The sequence below is a fragment of the Toxorhynchites rutilus genome, chromosome 3 (genome assembly GCF_029784135.1).
Source record: "Toxorhynchites rutilus septentrionalis strain SRP chromosome 3, ASM2978413v1, whole genome shotgun sequence".
Taxonomy (NCBI): domain Eukaryota; kingdom Metazoa; phylum Arthropoda; class Insecta; order Diptera; family Culicidae; genus Toxorhynchites; species Toxorhynchites rutilus.
This window is the reverse complement of record NC_073746.1, coordinates 291,099,460-291,123,202: the sequence shown is the minus strand read 5'-3', so window position 1 is coordinate 291,123,202 and position 23,743 is coordinate 291,099,460. Positions and strand designations below refer to the sequence as shown.

The window sequence follows — 23,743 nt, the reverse complement described above, 5'->3', positions numbered from 1 at the left end:
TCCTTGTCCCTTCTTCTAGCGTATGGTAACGTGCAGTCTGAGACGGCTGCACTACCCTAAGAAAATACCTTAAGTTTATAGCACCTCGTCGGTGCGCCTATCTTATTCTTGGATTTCCCCTTTCCATCCTTCGCTCTAAATAACATCCTTTTATTTTATTACACCCTGCTGGTGTATCTGGCTGAGCGCAGCTAGGGATGGAAAAGGGTAATAAAAATGCATCCTAAATGATGCATGCATTAAATTGTTTACCGGACGCTATTTAAATATTCGTCCATTCTGAATTTATGACCGGCAATAATTTCGAACTACAAGCGTTTTCTAGCCTAACAAAACACTTGAGCTCTTACATCTTTTAATTGCCTTACATTGGTCCTTTCTAAACGTTTCTATACCTCGCTTGGAGGTCTTTTCTAAATATAATCTCAAATAGTGCTTATCTTATGGATCTCTAACTCGATTCGCGATAAGCCTCAGCTGTCCGTAACAGTGGGAGGCTAGCATTTGTCTCCTTGGAGCCTCTTCCTCGCATGTATTTTGTCTTCGACGTATTGATGACAAGTCCAATCCTACTGGGCTCAGACTTCAGTCTGATGTAGGTCTCCTTCATCGTCTCAAAGTTTCGTGTCTCAATGTCAATGTCATCTGCGAAACCGTTAAGCTGGACTGACTTTCAAAAAATCGTGCCACTCGTGTCTATCCCCGCTCTTCTGATCACACCTTCTAAAGCGATATTAAATAGCAAGCAGGAAAGCCCATCACCTTTCCGTAGCCCTCTCCGAAATTCGAAGGGACTCGAGAGGATCCCCGATACTCGAACCACACACATTACTCGGTCCATCGTCGCCTTGATCATTCGTGTCAGTTTATCCGGAAAATGTCCCGATCGATTGTATCATAGGCTGATTTGAAGTTGATGAAAAGGTGATGTGTGGTATGTACAGTAATTTACATTTATTGCGACATGCCGAGGCACCACTCAGTGTCGCATTGGATGCGATTTTGACCTGTAATTGGACATTTTCGATGACAGTGGATAGTGTCGACGTCTGGTGGCGACTTTCAATGTGGGGCCATAATTAGGGCCCCGAACTCGATGTTTACAAAAATGTCCAATTAGAGGTAAAAATGTCCAACTAAACGTGTTGCATTACTGGTCTGTCCAATTACCAAATGTCGCATTAAATGTAAATTACTGTATAACGATTTGTTCGGTCAATGCAGGTAAATACTTCAGTGATTTACATTAAATGTAAATAAAATGTAAATTACTGTATACTTTTCCCCTTCGACTTGTTGGTCCGCCCGTATTCAAGACGTCGTGGTTTTAGATTTGTTTATGACTCACCTCGTATTCTCTATTCACCTGGATTTTGACATGATCTCGTTGCTTACTTTTTGTTTGAGACCTTTTTGCCGGAGAGCATTTCATTAGCGTCTTTCCGACCGATTTTCGTAGACGATTTTGTTTATATTCGATTTACAACCTCAATTTGAACCCTTGAATTGAGTTATTTTGTGCTTGAAATGATGAAGGATACAGATTTTGTTGATCCTAAAAATGTGGTAAAATGTCGAGAGTTGCTGTACCGATTGATGATAAGGTAAGTATTTTCTATAGAGACTAGATCGCATTATATGCAGAGTACCACAACTCTTTTCCTTTTTATTATGATTGTAGTCAATTATTCTATGACGGTCATCACCAAATGGCTGTGGAACTCACCGGTTTGGTACGCGCTGATCCAGCCTGCCCGCCAAGTGATCGACTATTGAACATTTTTCGCCAGGCATGTCAAATTGATACCAGCAAACAAACGAATGTTTTCGACGAAATATCTTCCGGATTGGATCTAGAGTTTGAGATTGAAAGCTCTGCAATGGCACCCGAACCCGCGTCGTACGAGACAGCGTACGTTACGTCGCATAAAGCCGCCTGCCGAGCAGGATGCTTCAGTTACGACGGTCAACTAGTTGCCACTGGTAGTGTGGACGCGAGTATCAAAATTCTGGATGTGGACAGAATGCTGGCAAAATCGGCACCAGACGAGATGGATCCCGGTAGAGAACAACATGGTCATCCAGTTATCAGGACATTGTACGATCATACTGATGAGGTGGCTTACTTGGAATTCCACCCCAAGGATCAAATTTTAGCTTCGGGCTCACGAGACCATACCGTCAAACTTTTTGATATTTCAAAAGCATCAGTTAAGAAAGCCTATAAAGTTTTAAGCGACTGTGTTCCGGTACGGTGTTTGGCTTTTCATCCAACGGGAGACTATATGGCAGTTGGTACGGACCATCACGTACTTCGCGTGTACGACGTTTTGACAGGACAATGTTTTGTTAGCGCAATTCCTTCCCAGCAACATACAGAATCTATAACGTGCGTGAGATACTCTGTAAATGCGAAAGTTTATGCAACTGGTAGCATGGATGGGTCTATAAAACTATGGGATGGCGTCAGCGGTCGCTGCATTAATACCTTTTCTCAAGCCCATGATGGGTCGGAGATCTGCTCCGTAGTTTTTACCCGAAATGGTAAATATCTGCTTTCGTCGGGCCAAGATTCCCTGGTTAAGCTATGGGAACTAAGTACCAGTCGTTGCTTGATCGCTTACACCGGAGCCGGAACTACTGGCAAACAGGAACATCAAACACAAGCCGTATTCAATCACACCGAGGATTATGTGCTCTTCCCGGACGAGGTAACCACCTCCCTTTGCTCTTGGAACTCTCGGAATGCCTCTCGCTGCCATCTGATGTCGCTGGGTCACAATGGTGCTGTTCGATTCATAGTCCATTCACCGAACCATCCGGCGTTTCTGACCTGCTCGGATGACTACCGAGCGCGGTTCTGGGTCAGACGGTCGAACTCACACTAAATTATTGCATGCAAGAGCGTCTTTTATATTTCAATTCTAACCGGTGTCGTGTTGCATCTTTGATGTGCATGATGCTGAAATAAAAACGAATAAAATAAGGTGTAATACTATCTGCGCTATGTTGCGAATCAAGCAAGCGTAACAAACGTTTAGAGACTTAGTATTTTAATTGTTAAGAATATTTCGGATATCACGGGTTTTCAGTTCTTCCGATAGTTGAGGTTTTTGTGCGCGAGTGGCATCATGCTTTTGCGAAGTTATCGTGTCGTCTTGGGAAATTTTGCACAGGTTTGTATTTACGAGTATTTAGGTATCATGCTTGCATTACGAGGATCTCATCAGGCGCATGTATATTTGGGATTCGTGTTTTAGAAAGGGAATGGAAAGTTGCAATTTTTCCGTTTAAAATTGTACGTGAACGAGTTTCAATCGACTGTGAGATGTAATTCCGCTAATTTTTACATGACGTAGGTACTGTAGTTTCTATGTTTCGTGAAGCTTTTTGTCTGAAAAAAATAGAAATGAATTTGATACTGTTGATTAGGCTTGGTCAACTGCAAGACAGGGGCCTATATATTAGGCGTTATTCGATGGAGATTCAACAGCGTTGTGAACTGTAAAATATTGAACATTCTACAGAGTATTCGTTCGTTTCATCCATAGGCTGGTCACTTAATCCTTCTCACATATCGATACAAGTTTGAATATTTTAAAAGCCTTTTTTGTTCTTATGTTGAATTCAAGTCTAGTGACAATGAAGCGCATCGAGCAGCACAGTAAGTGGCCGAAATCATCTTAAATTTGACACCAGTCATTCGGCTTTTATTCCCGAAGAGACGGGTATATTTTTCCAGTATTTCACAAATCAATTAAATATTTGAATCATTTCTTCGTGAACATTGCACGTAATAAAAACTTTTTAATATATTTTTCGATCAACTCTGAATAAGAAGTACAGTAGAACCCCGATTACACGCAGAATAGTCTGGCTAGCTCACCGCGAATAACGAAAATCGCGGATAACGCCATAAAGGACTAAAAATGAGCTCCAAACACGAAAAAAAAATGTTTCAGTATGAAAACTATGTTTTATCAATACATAGATCACTAACGTATCCATCTACCAGGTCGTGTACATCAGTGATCAGATAATGTGAAACCCATGACTAAAACAAAAGCCACTTATCCACTGACAAATTTGAGGAAGTCCTATATAGTGATCTCCGATAATCGTTCGATTAATCGATTAATCGAATACTTCCTACAGAAATCGATTATTAATCGAACGAATACTGCACCAATAATCGAAGCGAACGAATAATTTACGTCGATTAATCGACCCAAACCCAAATTAAAAAAAAACCGTATAGCCGCTGCAGTTTTATCCTGAAAATCAATCATTATCTTTGACGCTCTCCTAAACTCCTAAAAGAAGCTCAAAGCCGTCGATTCGAAATGAGCTTCGTTTACGAGTTTAGGGGAGCGTGAAAGATAATAATTGATTTTCAGGCGGAATGAACTCTTTTTTGATTCCAGATGGCTTCCTAACAAATGAGAAATATTAGTCTAACTAATTATTTCTCTCAGTGTGACGATTAATCGATTATTTGGTGCGATTAATCGTATCGAATAACAAACTGCTGAAAAGAATTCGATTAGTGGATGAACGATTAATTTCAAAAATCGGGGATCAATAGTCCTATACATTTACTATGGAGCTTGCTTTTAGAGACGTCGGTTAATCGTTCGATTAATTAGAATAATCGAATATCTGTATTTTCAATCGAGTAATTTTGTATCGAATAATGGAAAATAAAAATATGAATACATCAAATAATCGAATAAAAGAGAACAATTTTCTCAAAAAATTCAGTGAAAAATGTGTTTGACCGTCATGGTGTTTTGTTGAAATTCATCGAATATGCTGAACCATTTACGATTAAAGCATAAACAGTAAAAAAAGGAGTAAAAGCCGGAATTGAAGGAGGTGGTCCAAGCTCCTGTACTAACTTGATAATATTCAAACTCAGAGTGCTAAGGAATGTGTTTTAATTCGGTTTGTTCTTGCTACCAGGACCAAACATGCTCCGCCAACGAATAGGATGGATAGTTTGCTGTACGAGGACAGCAGGCAGTTCGATTTAAGACGGCAGAGCGTTACGAGCAACAAAACGATCTGGATTAAAGTGAAGAGAGCAAATATACATGTTTTTAGTATTGCTGTTTAGGTCTCATGTCTGTTTATTCATAAATTACGTAGAACATACTGAGGAACGAAATATGGATGATTCTTATTACGTACGTAATAGTTAGATAGTTCGATAGTTCGAGAAGTAAAACCGCGCATTAAACTCATGATATTTCGCGTTTCTACTTGCTCCGCTTCACAAGACGAGTTGAAACAATGATTATGAAAACTAAACATTTTAAAAATTTATATTTTTCGGAACATTCAATGTGAATCTTTATTTTTTATCGAAAGTCATCTGTCATACCTCGTATATGCAGCAAACAGATTTCAATTTAGTGAATTAGTGATTCGTAAAAAACGTTGCACCTTGCCCCGTTGTACCTTATCATGTTGTTTCATTATTTTAAAAAGGCCTGACTTTTACTTATCATTTTGCTATAATGTTTTTAATACCATGGACAGACATACAGCTGTACTAGCGTGGTACGTATACAGCCTACAGGGACCACGTGGTACTTGTACAGGGCTGTGTGTCATGCTAAACACATACTTTAGTTGTACATTGTACCGCATGTCAATGACAATCAAAAATTTGACCAATTTTCAACAAATATTTCAATGAAAAAGGTTTTTATTTAGTGTCTAAACTATCAAACACAATAAACAAGTTTCCAATCTGAGTTATTAACTCAAGAGAAAGTCAATGAGAAGAATGTTTACCAACTAATTTGACTCGGCAACTCTGTTTTTTCATACTACTCACCACTACCCATCTATGGCGCTGCGCGCAGTACAACTGTAGCCATGTACAACAGTGAAACAGGTCGGTACAGATACAGCGATTGTACCGAGTTACTTGCATGGTTCTAGCGCTGTACATGGTGACAGACATAAAATTTTCGAAGTACAACGCTAGTACAACTGTATGTCTGTCATAAGTATAATATTTTTGCAAATACCATTATAATATAAGATCTTTATCAAAAACGGGATTTTTATATTTTTTCACAATTTCTGAAACAATCAGATTATTACATAAAATACATATTCGGTACGGCATGATAAGCTTGCATTCATAATTTTTATTTCAAACTCTGAAAATCCATTATCATTTTCGTTTCCCAAATTGCGTAACACGAAGTCAGTGCCGTCAACTAGAGATGGGCAAACCGTTCACGAACGGTACGAAAGAACTAGTTCGCCGAAAAGAGTGAACGAGCGGTCGTTCTTTTTCAAAGAACGGTAGTTCTCCCCACGAACTGATTGCGAGCGAACGGTTTGTGAACGAGCTGATTCCGTAAGAACGGTTTGCGAGTGAACTGTTTGAGAGTGAACTGTTGGAGAGTGAACTGTTTGTGAACGAACTGTTTGCGAGTGAACTGTATGGGAAAGAACTGATTGAGAGTGAACTGTTTGGGAACGAACTGTTTGAGAACGAAGTGTTAGCGAACGAACTAGTGCAGCTGAACTGATTTGCACTGGACGGAATGGATAAATAAAACGAGAACGCTTGTAAGGAAAATAAAACGATTTGTCATTTATGAGCAAAATGTATGTAACGCAGGGTTTATTTTGTTAATGTATACTCAATTTTGGGTTAAAAATTAAATTAGATTTTCGTAGTTTTAAAAGCAAGCTATATATTTTCAATTTCATGTATTCTTTCAATTCCGCGTAACAATCATATACTTTCTGATTATCAGAAAAAAATCTGGAGGAAGCTGGGGTGATATAGGATTAGGTGAACATAAAATTTTATAGTGAGGGCATTTTGAGAAAAAAAAAAGGTTTTTCGTTGCTTTCAATTCATTGTTTGGCGTGTACGTGTTATCGTGATTTTTTGTATGATTGATTGTTAGTGAAAATCGGTGATGATTTTTTTCTCTGAATGAACATTATGAAATATGATCTTACATGGAACCTGTGTGTTGTCCAAAAACATAATATGAAAAATTGCACATATTTTGTCCGCATCAAATTATTACATAAACTTTTGTCGACCGATAAACATATTTTCACATACAGTTTGCGACTTTTAATGGAGCAGCTTATCTTTCCCCACTAAATTTCAAAAATAGAAATCCCATACGTACACTATCCAGTCCAACGATATCAATTAATAGCTGTCTATTAATGTTGGGTTACAGATAACATTCTATGTTGTTCTTAATACCGCTGAACGAATGAGCGAAAGAACGGTTCAAAAGAACTGATTCACTTAGATGAACGGTTAGTGAGTGAACCGTTCATCAAAGTGAACTGTTTTGCCCATCTCTACCGTCAACGCGAATGGTTCAAAATTCAACTAAATCTTTCAGCCGTCACATACCCGTTACTAGACTTTGTCGTTAACGCGAGGGCAGCACAAGCGTGTAGCGTCGCTTTATCGTCCATTTTGTTCGCCAAAACGTCTTTTAATCCGTCCTTCCTCGGATTCGTTGATTTCTTGCGCGTTTTGTTTGTTGCTACATCCCTCACTCGCTCTCGCAACCGTCAGTTTGAATGTCTAGCGTACGAAGAACAAGGATAGTAAGCACATATCTCATCATCGTTTTTCCCTTTCGATTTTCCGTGTGCAACCGTGAGAGCGACATCGGAGCTGAGTTTGCTTTCGACTGCCTACTGTGGTGTGGTGGCTGTACAACGAAGAGCGCGTTCGCGAGAAAGAATATACGTTTCATGTTATTTTGACCCTGTGCGAAGCGCGGACCCGAAATACTGCAAGCGACAAGGAATACCAGATAAATAATCTGTTCGGAACTTACTAGAGAGAATGTCGGATTCTAATACCACGGAATCGCCAACCGCTACGGCGGAAGTGGAGGCCAAAACGCCGGTAAGTACGCAGCGACTTTCTAATTGGGCCGTCTTTTCGGTATCGTCATCGCGCTTGGGATTTCGAGCGGGAGATAGAAAATGTCGACTTTTTTGCGCTTTGCTTCCCGGAAGAGAATAGATCTATCAGTGGTGATTGGCGCTCCAGGATAAGTGTGCTATTTTACGATTGAAGCAAAAACCTGCTTATTTCTGTAATCGAATTGGCATCGCGAGTGGTCCGTGCGGAGCATTTTCTTTTCTTGAGGGCCGTTTCCCAGAATGTTCAGCGGTAGCGCTAATATGCTTCCATCTTTTCCCTCGTCTTGGAAATGGGGTTTCAGCGACTAGTGTGCGTGTGTGTGAAGGGTAGTGTTTGTGATACCGTACGACATCGTGCAAGTGTGCGTGCGTGATGAAATGAGGAAAAATTATCAAATGACGCGAAGCTAATCGATTCAAGAGCGATGTGGAAAGGATTTTCGCTTCTCTGCTGGGTAGGCTTGACGTTGACGCTCAAGAAAATCAAGGTGCTTCCTAGTCGATAAATGATCATTGTTTACAGAAAAAGCGCTTATCACGATGTAATGATGATCATGATACGCTACAATGTGTGTTTGTGTGGCGCACCGTTGGACTATTTGAACTGGCGTAACGGACGGAGACGTTACTGTGTGTGTGTGGGTGTGTTAAGTGCGGGAAATACGAAAACAGAGTTGGTTACTAGGATTTTGGAGCGAAGCGGAATAGCATTAAAATTCTCCACATGCAAGCACATGGTATCTTTACAAAAGACAAAATATCTGTTTCTCTAAACTGCATATAATGTAATTTTACCAAAAAACTATCTTAGTCAGTCGAAGTGCCTCTTCGCGAACAAATTTGTGGTATGTCGAATCAAACTTTATCGTGTATATTCATGTAAATTGATTGCGCATTTTATGCGAAATGTTGAAATTTGCCCGAGTGACTGTATTTTATAACCCGTTGATGACTAGAGCTGACGCTAAACTTATCTCGAAGTAACTCCAACGTACATTATCAGACGATATCGCTGAGCATCTGAAATTTTATTATAAAGTAATATCGGCGAATGACCTTATACTTTCCGCTGTTTGCTAATTCGTGGTCTTCCTCATTCGGAACGGTGTGCCGAACGCGCACGCACACCAAGAAAACGATTTAACCATTGACAATTCAGCGATTTTCAACTATCGAGCAGGGCAGGGTGATCATATCATTATTAGATTGCATTATGCCGCAATTGAAGGTTTTATTTTCGCTGTTTACCTCACGTAGTGTTGAACTTTCACTAACGGCGGCATTCGAAATGGTATTGGGCTTTACTCAAGTGTATGTTCAGCTGCTTTGTATCTTTCTGGAGACCATCATTGCAATATTTCCGGTTTCGTGTAATATAGTAGGGCCGGTATAGTGTCATAATTCCGTGAAGCTTGTTTTTCATGAAAAGTCAATTGCGTATTTCTCGAAGGTGTTTTTTTTTTTTAATATAAGGCAGCTTTCACACCTGCTTTCATTTATTATTTGCAGTAGGTCTACTCGCACTGTTTGGGGCTTCTATGGACCGAATGAAATCAGCTAAAAACTGAAAACGGCTTTTAAAATAAATGATATTGAATCAGTTGTTGATTATTTGCAACATAGTAACTGTTGCGTATCTGTAAAAGTCGTAAAGATGCATGTCATAATTAGCGCGTTAGTGCAATTATGATGTTTGTGTAAAGCACTGCCTACAAAGTAAGAGCGCTGAACCAATAACAGTTTTATTCACTGGAATCGGTCTTAATTCCACTGGAAAATATACACCCTTATTCTTGTTTTCGAACGAATACAAAACGTTCGAAAGTATCCCTCATTCGTATCCTTGTTTTCGTACGAAGCAAATCTATCCATTCGAACTTTCGAACATCATTCGATCGAAAGAATTGCTTTATTCTCGTTTTCGTACGACCGTGTTTCTTCATCGGTCAGTCAAACGCTACATTTGAGTTGCGAATCAGATGAAGCGTAGACGAAAATTCATTCGATGTTTACGTTTTTGTTGTTTATTCAGGCGATGTGGTATGTAAAGACATACTCAAATTGATTTCCTCTAATGTTTATTTAAATTAAAGCGGGAAATTTCTATAGGAGCAGAAAAAAAAATAAATAGACGTGATTTCTTCATCCGCTGATATTTACAATTTCCCTGCCGAAGAGAATCGTTTGGCCGTCGAGGATTGAATGAATTGCTGCACCTTGGTGTTGAGCAGTTGAACAATGATGGATTTAGTGTTTTTAACCTATCCTCAATCATCATCGCCAAGTTTCAAGCCATACAATTTAATCGTTTAGTTAAACGTTTTGATTCTGAAAAAAATGAAAAAAATCTAATAAGAAAATTGTTTTTAAAAACAACTTTATATTATATTGAAAAGTCCCAGTAAAAATGTCGGAAATGCATAAACAAATGGTTAAATAAGTGTCGGTAATACGTGTTTCAAGTAATTTAACAACATTGTGTAAAATTTTATTCAAATTTTAACATTTTGAAACTGGCTTCGTGTCTTCGAATCTGATAGAGATCACACTATCGAGTTTGGAATCCAAATTGAAAGTCGCCACCACACGTCGACACTGGATTTTTTGGATGAGCTGAGCTGATCTGAGCTGTTCATCATGAGCTGGTTTTCACGCCTCTAGTTTTAACCGTCGTTCAGGATCAAGCTGATTACACTCGCTTCGAGGCAGTAAACAGAATAACTTTAAACAGCTGCGAAACCGTATATTTACACTCCTGGAACAGCACTGAAAACTTGGAACTAGCGTCCGACAATTACTGCAAGCTACAGTGGACCAAACTTTCGTCCAGATTTAACACCAGACTGAAGTCCAGGCTAGACCGGGTTTTCAATGATAGGGCAGGACATTTGCAATGCATTTCGCTTGTCAGTGGCCATAAATGTTTTATAAACACGTACGGATCGAAATTTTTCCCACGCAACACGCTCATGTTGACCATTTTTGAATTCCTGCAATATATCATTCTGCTTTTCAATAACCGCAAAGTGCATGGAAAAAAACAGGAAGTGGGTTATATCTATGGTATAACCGCAAGGGTGACGTAGGACTATCGTTGATTTAGAGATCATTTGTATGAAGTTGAATCTGAATTCATTCTGAATGAATGAATATTTGGAGAACTTCGAAAACGAGAGCGTTACGTTGGAGGCACAGGGTTTTATGCATCCAATATTGGATACGGAAATATCCTACTGATGGGGAAGAATAATCTTCAGAAGTTATCCTGTTGATTGCGATTGATTGAAAAATCACAAAACCTAATGTATTTGGTCACAGTGTTACATGGATAGAAAACATTAAAATAAACTCTTTCATATGAATGTAATTTTAAATTCCCAGAGGAACTGGCAGATTATTTTCAGTAACGATTAGATATTTCCACATTTTCCTCGATACTGGAAGCCCACCAGTGGTTAATGCTAACTCGATAACCATCTGTTAATAGCACTTGATTGAAACATATTTGGTCACAGTGTTACATGGATAGAAAACATTCAAATAAACTCTTTCACATGAATGTATTCTTAAATTCCTAGAGGAACTGGCAGATTATTTTCCGGATCTTTCTCGATCCAAACGGAAAGAATTCCGTGCGTGTATGTGTGTGTGTGTAGCGGCTGCTTCGAGATCTTCCCTGGGAACCGTTTGTAGCATCACTCTCCTCCTGATGGATTCCCTTCTGGCCTAAGGTGCACAAACAGGCTCTTGGTGACACCGTTCATCCGCGCTTTCATGATAAATGAAGAGCTTCACAACAACAGCGACAACATGCTCCAATCGCTGTTCAATTAGAACTTAGTGGATTTCCGAGCGGCGCTCGCTTATATACCGATTGGTGATTTCAATAGCCTATTTTGAAAGCAAATTTAAGACTATTAAAACAAGTTTTTGGATCAGAAAGTAACAAGTATAGAACGCGTAGACATTTTATCTTTCGAATGAAGTGTTTATCATACCATTTCGTTCAGTTGTTTAGGAGCTATTAACACTCAAAATCTCGGTCTCCGGCGTAACGCTTTCGTTTTCGAAACTTTGATTTTACACCCCGGTATAGAAATGAAAGACGTAGTCCTACGTCAATACAAACTAAACCTTCCTCAATTTTCATGCATACATCGGATTCAAGTACTTTCATGTGTATTCGTTCAGCCAGATTTGAACGGAACCAATGATATCTTCTCCGAATGTGTTCGAATCAGAGCGTTCGAACGAAAGCAGACATGCCGTGCCCAAGAATAAGAGTGATTTTATAAATGTATAACAGGTGAAACAACATTATCACTTCAATAAGAAGGAGAATACGGTTTGTGGAGCGAGGGTTGTTTGTTTTGTTATTGCTATGATACGCCATTTTTGCATTTTCACATGCAAGAGTAGTGGATGAACTGGATGAAAATGAAATTCTACAAAATCATCCCTTCTTTCTCACATAAATTCGCGAAAGCCGAACATAGTAGGCATCGTTCGAATAAGCGTCGTAGCAGTTTTTAAACAATACCGACAGCAATCCCAATATGGCTGAAAGTGCATTTTCATATGTTAGTTTCACCTGGTATATATAGAGGCGCCTTGGTCTTGACATTAACTTAAGTTTACTTATGTTATCGACTAAAATATACTAAGCATGAAACAATCTGGACTAAAGTGAAGCGAGCAAATGTACATGTTTTTAGTATTACAGCTTAGGTCCTCTCCGAAGGAACGAATCATTGGTTCCGAATGGTCACATCCCTCGGGAATCGATGAAATAATTTGTGGGATGTTTTCATAATTCGTCTCCAGCCCGTGCATCGACGAATGAACGCTCACGCATCCGGGTGCCATACATCGAGCCATAGAGTTGTCTGAAAATGGAATTATTTTATATATATTCCGGCGCTGTTGAGCCGCCGTATAAAGACTAGTTTCAAAATCATCACAGAAACAGCACATCCAGGGTACTAATTTCGAGAAGCTTTTAACGTTAATTGTTAACTAACTCTTCTATATCATGTATTGTTGACGTATTTTCAAAAAAAGTAGCAAAACACGTAATATTTGCAACAAAAACTAGAAGTGGGTTTTATCTTTGATATAACTGCAAAGTGGACGTAGGACTAACGACAAATGGAATCATCGTTGATCCGGGGCAGGATGATTAACACTTGAGAAGGAATGGATTCCTCCTCGGATTTACACAGTAAAAATAAGACCCCCTTCCCAACAATTCTAACTTCCCAATAACGAAGATCGATTACAGCATTCGTAAACAAATATTGTTATGTAATATAATATCCACTTTGATAATATCCACTACACCATATCATATCGTGTTCTTCACTATCAAATCCATAGTCAATGGCACCCCATCGGTATCGAATTATCATCGATACCTCGGTTTTCGCTGAATGCGGATTCCCCCAGGCACATTGATTCTGAAGTCCGTGTTAGGGAAACAGCTCGGTGGGAGCAAAAATATCCCCGACTTGCATGTATATTTGCAAAACGGATTTCCACAGGTACATCGATTTTGAAGTCTGTGCTGGGGAAAACGTAAATCGGGACAATAAAAATTTGGCAGTTAGGGCGTTTAGATAACGCTTGACATTTTACAGTTATTCAATTGTTCATCTCATGAAAAATAACATTTTATTAATTGTGATAGACGCGTAGAAATATTTCCTATCAATTGATGCAAACATCTGTTAAGAAATGTTCGAGTTATAACATTCCAAATACTGGTAGGGTTAGCACACAAATCGTCAGAGCAAATGTATGGGAAAAAAGGAAGCTTTTCCAGTTTTCATGAATTTAAACCGTTAGAGATTAGCGAATTGTAATGTATAGCATATCAAACAAATCTTAGAGAATTTCCGATTCAATTGGTATGCAAATCGTGAGAATTCGTTCACAGTAAAGATAGTTATTAACGTTAACTTTATTCCATAAAAACGTGACCTGTTTTCTAATTTGGCACCTTTCCTGAAAGACGTAGTTCTACGTCAAAACGACAAACGGGAGAAAGAGATGTTGGAGGTTGAAAGGAGATTGGCAGAAAACTTCTGAATTTTATCTTTCGAATAATGTGATTATCATACCACTTCGTTTTGCCAGAAAGTGATTATTAATGCTCAAAGGAGGAATCGAGTCCTCCGAGGAAATACCAAGCGCAAATTAGAATCGACTATTGATTGCGGCATTCGTATACAAATAATTTTAGAACGCAGCTTTCATCAAAGTGATTTCTTCTATATGGTGAAATATCCATATATTTCGTATTCGTCATTATCAAATCCATAGTCAATGGGTATCGAATTATCATCGACACCACGATTTTCGCTAAATGCTTCTTTCAGTTCGGCCTGCAAAAACTTTTCTGAACTCCAATCCATCAAATTTGGTGTCATTTCAGGGACGTTGATTGTATGTTAAAGTACTAAGATAATAATGACGAAAGTGGAAGCGCGGCTGTTTAAGCACGCTCTCCTCGGATACGACGGACCAGCTGGATGTCCTTGGGCATGATGTGACGCGTTTTGCGTGGCTTAGCCACAAATTGGTGCTCCCTTGGCCGAGTGGTTAGCGTCATAACTAACATGCCGGGTGTTCGGGTTCGATTCCCGTTCTGGTCGGGGGAATTTTTCGTCGAAGAAATTTCCTCCGACTTGCACTGTGATCACGCGTATTCTAGAGCTTGTCACTCTGAATGCATTCAAGGCGTGTTATTTGGCATAGAAATCTCAACTAAGTACTAATAAAAATGACGCACGTAATACTACGTTGAGACGGCGAAGTTCCTCTAGGAATGTTAGTGCCATTGAAGAAGGAGAAGAAGCCACAAATTGGTATCTTCGAATAGGCCTCCCGCAGTACCATAACCGCGGAGCTTTGGAAGCGCAAGTCGGTTTTTAAGTCCTGGGCAATTCCACGAACCAAACGCTGCAAAGATAACTTGCGGATCAGCAAATCGGTCGACTTCTGATAGCGACGAATTTCACGCGAAGCGACGGTTACCGGTCGGTGGCGATGTGGCTTCTTCACACCTCCTGCGGCTGGTGCGCTTTTCCGAGCTGATTTCGTGGTGTCTTACCACCGGTAGATTTACGAGCTCTCTGCATGGTCCCAATGAAACGAATCTTCACGGTACGAGAGTAGAGGTAGAACTAGTGATACCCGATAATCGCTCGATTAATCGAATACTTCATACAGAAATCGATTATTAATCGAACGAATACTGCGCAACCAATAATCTAAACTAACGAATAATTTAAGTCGATTAATCCAAACCCAGAGAAAAAAAACTTACGGTTGCTGCAGTTTTATCCTGAAAATTAGTCGCTCCCCTAAACTCGTAAATGAAGCTTAATGCCGTCAACGCGAATCGAGCTTCGTTGACGAGTTTAGGAGAGCGTAATGGATAATAATTGATTTTCAGGCGTAATGAACACTTTTTTGATTCCAGATGTCTTTCTAGCAAATGAGAAATATTAGTCTAAGTAATTATTTCTCTAAATGTGACGATTAATCGATTAATCGATTATTTGAGGCGAATAATCGTATCGAAGAACAAACTGTTGAAAAGTATTCGGTTAGCTGATGAACAGTTAATTTCAAAAATCGGGGATCACTAGGTAGAATTGATCGAAAGCAAAGGAAGCGTCATGTTTTATACCCATCCATTCGGTTCAACTGCAGAAGAGAAATGGAATTGGAAAAGAAGACCATAATGTATAGGCGTCTGAGTGTGACCGTCCTCATCTCACATCGCCACATCAACCGAATGGATTTCCACTTTTTATTTCTTAATTTGGTTTACATTATAATATAATACTACATTTCAAGTGATCAACCTAGGGTTCTACATCTTTAAGTTGGAATGGATTTCCAGAGCGTATGCGATTTTTTATACGGTTTCAATAACCTGTTTTCTAAGCAATTTTAAAGCTATTGAAACAAGTTTCCGGTTCAACAATTAACAATCATTTAACTCGTGGACATTTTGTCATTCGAATGAAATGATTATCATACCACTCCGTTCAGCCGGAAAAGAGGTATTAACGTTCAAAACCTTGGAGTCCAGCGTCACTCTTTCGTTTTCGAAACTTTGAACATACACCCCGGTACAGAAATGAAAGACGTAGTCCTACATCAAAAACACCTGTTATGAATTGCTTTGCGATCGCTGCTTTTCATCAAAGCTAAGATGTCATAGTTGAGAGTGTATAAGTGAATTGTGTCGCTATACACTTTGAGTCCAGGTTAGCTTGTCATAAACGTGCCCTGGTGTACATTGTACTAATCTTTGCATTACCAAAGGTATTTGGTAGTTTTCTATCAAGATATTTTTTAAGTGTATGACTATATATCTGTTTTCGAAAGCTTGAGATTGTAATTCAAAAGAAGATTTGATTTGAACTCCAAAGTTCAAACACTCTGAAACGTTACAATTATTTTGTGTTGAAATATCATTTAAGTTTCATAATTTGAACAAAAGTGCTTATATAAAATTACATGAAAACAAATACAAAACTTGCATTATATTTTTTGATTTGCTTTCATGCCGGCTTCGGACTCTTCTCGCGCAAAAAGCGAGGGAAATTTCCCAACTCTTGACTGCTCGTAATTGTTGGTAATGTTTTGTCTTTTCTCATCCCGCTTGTAACGCTCATGTAACGGTGTGTGTTGAATACAAGTCATTATACGTATGAGTCTTCGAAGTAGACGCACCCATACTCCAATACTTGTCCCATGTGCCCTCTCTGGTCGAATGTTTCCAAGCAGGGATGCCTCGAATGTGTTGATGAGTTCCATATCAGTACACAACAAATGGTCTCAGAAAAGTATTTGGTAACCCCAGCATGTTTGTGTGATACCAGCCAAGTGCTCCAACACATGGCAGCATAAATGGTTGAAAACCTACAATCATCGGTATGTTTTGCTTGGCGAGCTGCTAGTTGATGTTAGTGAGGTAGCATCTCTTTCCGATGTGTTTTATAACAACAAAAACAACGGTCAAACATAAAAGCGTGCTTATTTTCGGTTATTACTCTTACTTCTCGTGGATACATTGTTTTGATTCGTGGCAAATGCATCGCTGAACGGTCTCGCCACATACATATATAAGAACGCGGGAATTGGCATCACTGATTAATACAATTTACTTTTCCCTTTTTTCTCGGTATATTTTTGTAGACCAAGCGTACGCCATCCAAACGTAAGGTCGATGCATTCCAGAAAGAAAGTGAGGAGTTACTGAAAAATATGGGCATGGATCCATCCGAGGAAGGCGGACGTCGGCGCACGCGAGCCAGCACACGTGGAGTCAATTCAACGCCGGCGACCCCACCGGCCAAGAAATCCCGTGCTGCAGCTACTCCTTCCCGACGAGGCCGAGGGAAAAAGGGTGATGACGATGAGGATAAGTCACCTGAAGTCGATGCCAAGACTCCAAAGAAGCGTGGACGGCCGGGTAAAGACGACAAAGTTGAGGAGAAGATGGATGAGGATGAGGAGGCATTGGAGTCCAAGGACGAGGCAGATGCTGAGAAAAACGAGGAATCAAAGGTTGAGGCAAATGAAGTGCACGATGAGGCGGATAAACAGGGCGCAGACACAACTATCGCTGTTGTAAATAGCACAAATAAGAAAGAGGCAAATAACGAAGAAAAGTCGGAGGAAGCTCCTTCCGAAAAAATGGAAGAAAACGATAATGAAAAACCAGCACATGAAGAATGCGAGGCTGCTGATGATGAACACACAGAAGAAAAATTAGGATCAAAACAAGAAGAAACGACGACGCCAGAATCCGCCTCTGCCGTTGATGATAACGAGGAAAAGCCGACTAAACCAGTAGAACCTGCGGATATAAAAACGACACCTGTGAAGGAACAAAAGCAGGATGTTGAATCGAACCCAGCCGATGCTGCTGCATCTGAAACAGACGGAAACTGCAGTTCGACGAACGCTATAGAAGAAAACAAGCCCGAGGATGACTCTCCAGCAACTGTTGAGGAGAAGGCGTCCGTCAACGATGTAAGCAGCACAGAGTCGGATGAAAAATCGACGAATGATATCGCACCTCTTGAGAATAACGTGGAAGGAACAAAACTCGAGACTTCTGGTGAGTATCTTTCAAATATTTTTTTGTAACGTCATATGGTTCGGTAGTGATCGATAACTTCTTTTCCAAAACTGTAAATTAGTAGTATGATTGGTCCTTTCATTAACGAAGATGTCCTAAACTTGCAACTTATGGCCAACACATTTATTGGCGCGTAAATTTTTACTGGTACTGAGTTGAGAATTCCCATACTGTACATTCTGTTGAAGTCTAGTGGAGAGCTTCAATAAATGTAGCTATCGTTACACGAATAAGATTTTCTTTGTAAAAGTATCTCAATCCATGTGGATTTGAATCCAAATTTCCCGCTTGTTGCAATTAGGATCGATGCCAAAAAAATGGATTCTCGATAACCACTATCAAACAAGGCATAAATTAGCCCGCGAGAACTGAGTTCTGTGAACAAAAATAAATACTTTCAGTTTTCTATGGCAGATACATATGGGACACTGATGAACCAAACCGTAATCTTTATTTCCAGTAGAACCGAAGATTGTATCTTCAGAGGCTTCTGTCGAACCAACGGCAGCACAATAGACAGTGGAAGCAACGGATCCGCTCCTCTAGTGCACCTTAAACCGAGATACAATCGTTGATCACATCATCGTTTCCTTCACGTCATTCTGTTGGGTTAGAAAAATGAAACAAACGCCCCGAACTAGCAGTAATTATCCGATGACCACCACAACAACACCGGACGGACAACAGTAACAAACGCATGGTGATGGGAAGCGCTCAACGAGAAAAACTAAACGGCAAAATATCAACAGATGACGAATGTGCATTTTCTCACGTAATTACAGATTTTCGTTTTTTGCTTCATTACGCAAAATTCTTTTGAATTAAGGGTTTTGCTACTGATTTTGACTATTGACTTAATTATTTTCCGCTGCTCTACAATGAACAGTTTTTCTTTGCAAATTTCTCACACATTGTTGAGAAGTCTTCGTTTACATAACTTTTTATATACTTGGACCACCTTTTTTCTGTAAATGGATACAAAAGGCAAGCCATTGTTTTTGGAGAAAGCTGTAAAATATACACTAAATACAATTCAAATCAAGTAACACGCAACAGATTGATAGAATTAGGCAATATGGATGTTTTGTTTTCCTTTTTGTTTGTTCGGAAGGATAAACATAATTTAACACTAAATATTAACTAAACACAACATATAGAAAGATTTGAGATGATCATAAAGCATAAAATCATGTAACAGGTAAGCAACCGCAAACATCAAACTTTCATTCGAGCAACACTTTTGAATGTAGGACTTATAATTTGCTGATTTCTGTAATTCCCCCCATTTCCAATCCACACAATAGTAACGCTCTGTACCAGAAATACCGTCTGGTCGCGCTGGTTTTTCCCTTATAAATGTATACCTGAACTTATCGTATATAAGAATACTAGAATAGAGGGAAATAATTGCTAGAATTCGGCAGACATGAGTAAATTAAATGAATTAGTCTCTTTGTGAAGTTCTTCGACTACTTTATACAAACATACAACATGATTAGGGTCTTCAAAAGAACTTAGTTATTTTTTGTATTTGTTTATATCGGGTTGAAGCGGATGAATCAAATTTCAGCTTAAACACTTTTGCCATCCTAGAGATATAATTTATACGTTAAAAAGGATTTACTTTACTAATGGTATAAAAACCATGAAAATATAAATATATGGAAAATCTCACGGAAACCACCTTTTATGATTTTCGTCTACTTCAGTCTGTAGCAGAAAGCCCGATAAAACGCATACACATTGACATGTGCGCGGATGTGTTATGGCGCGTGTAAAATGCAACAAAGAATGGATAAAAAGAATAAAAAACAAAAAAATAAATCTTTTTAACTAATGTATAGGTTATTTTATTATTGTGTCGAGGATGAGACAGAGAAAGAGAGATGATAAATATAGAAATATGGACAAACAATACTAGCGCGAGGCTGTTACTTCAGATGACTATCCTATCTTCAGGCTGTGAATATAGTGCTCGGAAGTAGCCGTTCCTTTTGCACGTGTATAACACGTCTCATTAGTACGTAGCAGAATATAATCTGTTACTACAGTCTGCGTTCTTAGCCTCTTCAACATCTAGAAAACAAATGTCTTATTCAGTTGATTGATATTCTACAAATCGTAAACTGCGAGCGTTAGATGTTAATATTTTGCTAAAATATTAGCAATTGGGTATTTTATCGTGTAAATCAGCATTTCACACGATGTTGACTCTTTCGCAATACATGACCGTAGTACCGAATACAGCCGATACACAAGAACATCTTGTTGGATTGATGGACTTGCTATCATAGCGGCGAGAAGAATGGTCAGCCCAGAAATTGATGAACAGTGAAGCAGCATCGACATATCGAATTTCAACTTTATCTAATTTTAGTGAGAATGTGGATGACATGAATATTGAATTCGACTGAGTACACCGTCGATGAAGCGAAAACTTTCCTCGTCAGAACAGAGCAAAATTCGTTGTTCTATATGGTTACATCATATAGAACAATCATATGTTCTGGTTACATCATCAAAATAAGTCAGCGGACAGTCACATCCATAGGGCCCTATTCCTGAAAACGAGACGAGCAATTCGTCTCGTCTCGTCTCGGCTTCAGTCACTGTCGAGACGAGCAAAATATCCCATTCCAGTACACGAGTTTCATTGAAATGTTTTATTTGGTAGACTGGAGAGTCTTCAGTCAGTTTTTTTCGGTATGATCGGTGATGTCAGATGAGAAGACATGTTTTTGTTTTGAGAAAAACAACAAACAGTTTTAAAATTGATCAATCGATACTATTTTATCAGTGCCAAAATATAAAAAAAACATAACAAAAAGAAATAAGTTTCATATATCTTTCGGTTTCATTGATATTTTTCCTCGAGCATATGATTTTATCACTCAGCCGTTTTGTTATTATGGATTTATTGGGAGCAATGTTTGTTCACCTAATCAACTCATTTTCGTTCAATATGTGAAGACACTTTTCGTGCCGTGTTGATACATTCAAAACAGTCATCTAGCATCCCTGGATATGTGTTCGATGTTTACATTTGGTTGTGTTGTTTGGAAGAAGCCTATTTGAAAATCTGTAAAATCTTGCAATTACTGAATTGAATTTGATGGTTGTAGTTAAAAACATACATTGCTTATGCATTACTAGTTTAGCCGTGAAACCATTTTTGAAGATAAAGGCGGAGCAGAAGAATACCGATGCTTTCAATCAACAAGGTGAACGAACACATCAAACAAACTAGACGATTCAGATTGATTCATCGACGAGCGCGGCCAAACGGTCGTCGAGCCAGACGAGCTACTCGTCTGTTTTTAGTCGAGCTCAGCTTCTGGAATATAAAAACAAATTTCTGGAATAGGGCCCATAGTTGCCATAGCCCGGCTAGCGTAAAATGTTGATGGCAATATAGATGCCACCTGCCCGGCTAGCGTAAAATGTTGATGACAATATAATTGCCAAACTCCATTTCAACGACATGTTTACATGCTAAAATACACAAAACATTTTTTTCAATAGCAAAACAATCAAAAACATTGAAAAAATTGGTGCCAATATAGTTGCCACTGCCCGGCTAGCGTAAAATGTTGGTGGCAATATAGATGCCACCTGACCGTCTAGCGGAAAATACTTGATGGTAAAAATGTTTTAGTATTTGAAATTTTTATGTTAGTTTCAACGAAAAACAACTAATAAAAGGTCCTAAACAGTTCATATTTATTGAAAACTTCAACCAAATGACTGTTTTTCAATAATTTCTCTCTAAATTGGGAGTTATTGACATAAAAATGGCTCCAAAATGAATAGTTTTTGATTTTTTCGCGCTAAAAATCAGGCATGTTGCTAGACATGAGAACAAGTTACCACATAAGGTTAGAAGTGATAATTTATTGTTAAAGAAGAGAAAAAAATAAAATCGTTGGTGGCAATATGGATGCCGGTACCCGTTAAAGGGTTAATGTGGGACAACGCTACAGACAAAGTTACAAACGTACATGCAAACGGGTGAAGCTAAATAAAACATCGATTGTGTGAATTTTCGATTTTTAAAAAACTGAAACTGACTGTTTGCGTCACTTTTAAGGTCGATTTTTTTCCCCATACATTCATTGGCATCCAAGTGTTCACATTAACTAGAAAGCTTCTGCGCTAAAAATTGTGCATTGATGAGGAAGAGAAAAACTACCAGTGCATCGGTTTTCGAAAATTCTACAACCAACACCGTCGATGCTTAACCCCTTCACGTATAACGTCGAACCACACTCGTGGCGATTAGACTGTGCCAGAACGTATAACATCGAACCTCACTCGTCGTCTATCGATGTGAAATGGATACAGTAATCGCTCACTAACTGGTCCTGGTTTAACCGGTCTGCTTTTTAACAGGGCGAACGTTAACTGGTCCTTGGACCAGTTAAAAAGCCGAATATCGTAAACAATTGACGCCTTTTTCAAATGGAAGATTTGCTGTGAGGGGCATTCGAATGTAATTTGGAATGTTATGAAAATTGACATTATTTTCGCATGACAAAAACATTGATTAAATTACAGTAAAATCATTTCTTCAAATTATATTTCACACCTGTTGTCGCACTCAATGCGAATCTTCCATTGGAATCCTTTTGTTCATCCAATTTCATGATTAACGCGAATCAAACAATTCATTGAAGTTCCCCTCGATTTTATTCGACGTTTTACACGCCGGACCAGTTAAAACGCAAATGTCGATAACTGGTCTTCCCTTTTCGCCCAGTTAGCGAATGTTTACTGTACATGCTTCAGGCGTGTGATAATGCGGGACTGCTACGATCGTAAAGCGCCCCATACACGCACAATACTATTGTACGAATTTATTGACATTATTATTGAAGGTTGTCCACAGACGTACAATATTATGGCGTCACAGTCATATTTGTGCAACGAAATTGAATCATTTGGGGATAATATTGAAGCCGGTCCTGAATATAGTGCAAGACTGTATAATGCCCATAATGCCGGAAGTGAATGATTAGTCTCAATAAACTTGATAATAAAGTCCCAGTCGGCGTTTTTGATGGCCATCGCGACACATGTGTCCTCGAAAAACATTTTGTGAAATTTTTTAGGATAACACTTTACACCCGAGACGATATAAATGTAAACATGGGCTTTGACATTAACTGACACTATATTGCACAACGTCACACATAGATCATGCAATATTGTAAGCGTTGCACAATAAATATCTAATTTTTTTGATATCATACAATATATTGTACAACATTTCAATATCTGAAACACACCCTTAATATTATTTCACAACCACCTATGTTGTGCAACAATATTGAACCATTTTCGTGGGAAGCATAATTCTTAAGGATAAGAAACAAGGCGAGAGTGCCGTATGGACCACCCAAAAGGGTGATAAGAATGTATATTTTTGGTCTGCCCCTTACGAAGCGCGTGGAAAGAGCGCGAGGGGCAAAAGGAACAGATTAGGGCCGCAAACAAGTGGAAAAAGGTTCCGCGCGGCAAGATAGAGTAAACAGATAACCGATATGTTTCGGTTATCTGAAAAGGAAACAGCTGGGGAAATCCCACGCTGAGAATTTGAAGACAGATAACCACGTGGTTGGTTATCTGAAAGAATAGGAAAGGGAGATC

At 39.0% G+C, this 23,743-nt stretch overlaps 2 protein-coding genes across 4 annotated transcripts; both read left to right on the top strand.

Moving 5' to 3' along the window:
* Positions 1-1,379: 1,379 nt before the first annotated feature.
* On the top strand, positions 1,380-3,034 carry LOC129775883 (cleavage stimulation factor subunit 1). Its single transcript, XM_055781062.1, has 2 exons — positions 1,380-1,604; positions 1,682-3,034. Exons 1-2 carry the CDS (start codon positions 1,528-1,530, stop codon positions 2,886-2,888), a joined length of 1,284 nt encoding a protein of 427 aa, XP_055637037.1. The 5' UTR covers positions 1,380-1,527; the 3' UTR covers positions 2,889-3,034.
* A 39-nt stretch (positions 3,035-3,073) lies between these two features.
* On the top strand, positions 3,074-20,014 carry LOC129775885 (muscle M-line assembly protein unc-89-like). Of its 3 annotated transcripts, none has more exons than XM_055781065.1 (3): positions 3,074-3,176; positions 17,149-18,076; positions 18,558-20,014. In XM_055781065.1, the coding sequence occupies exons 1-3, from the start codon at positions 3,132-3,134 to the stop codon at positions 18,611-18,613; spliced, it is 1,029 nt and encodes a 342-aa protein (XP_055637040.1). In that variant the 5' UTR covers positions 3,074-3,131; the 3' UTR covers positions 18,614-20,014. The 3 variants fall into 3 exon arrangements, with proteins under 3 accessions (XP_055637040.1, XP_055637039.1, XP_055637038.1); XM_055781064.1 differs by lacking the exon at positions 3,074-3,176 and adding an exon at positions 7,644-7,915 and having other exon boundaries at positions 18,561-20,014; XM_055781063.1 differs by lacking the exon at positions 3,074-3,176 and adding an exon at positions 7,644-7,915.
* The last annotated feature ends 3,729 nt before the right edge of the window (positions 20,015-23,743 follow it).

Bases quoted from the DNA above. Each gene is read 5' to 3' on its own strand.
- LOC129775883 (XM_055781062.1), top strand. From the start codon at position 1,528: ATGATGAAGGATACAGATTTTGTTGATCCTAAAAATGTGGTAAAATGT. The intron at 1,605-1,681 runs GTAAGTATTTTC...TTATGATTGTAG, and splicing joins CTGTACCGATTGATGATAAG to TCAATTATTCTATGACGGTC.
- LOC129775885 (XM_055781063.1), top strand. From the start codon at position 7,853: ATGTCGGATTCTAATACCACGGAATCGCCAACCGCTACGGCGGAAGTG. The intron at 7,916-17,148 runs GTAAGTACGCAG...ATATTTTTGTAG, and splicing joins AAGTGGAGGCCAAAACGCCG to ACCAAGCGTACGCCATCCAA. The intron at 18,077-18,557 runs GTGAGTATCTTT...CTTTATTTCCAG, and splicing joins AACAAAACTCGAGACTTCTG to TAGAACCGAAGATTGTATCT.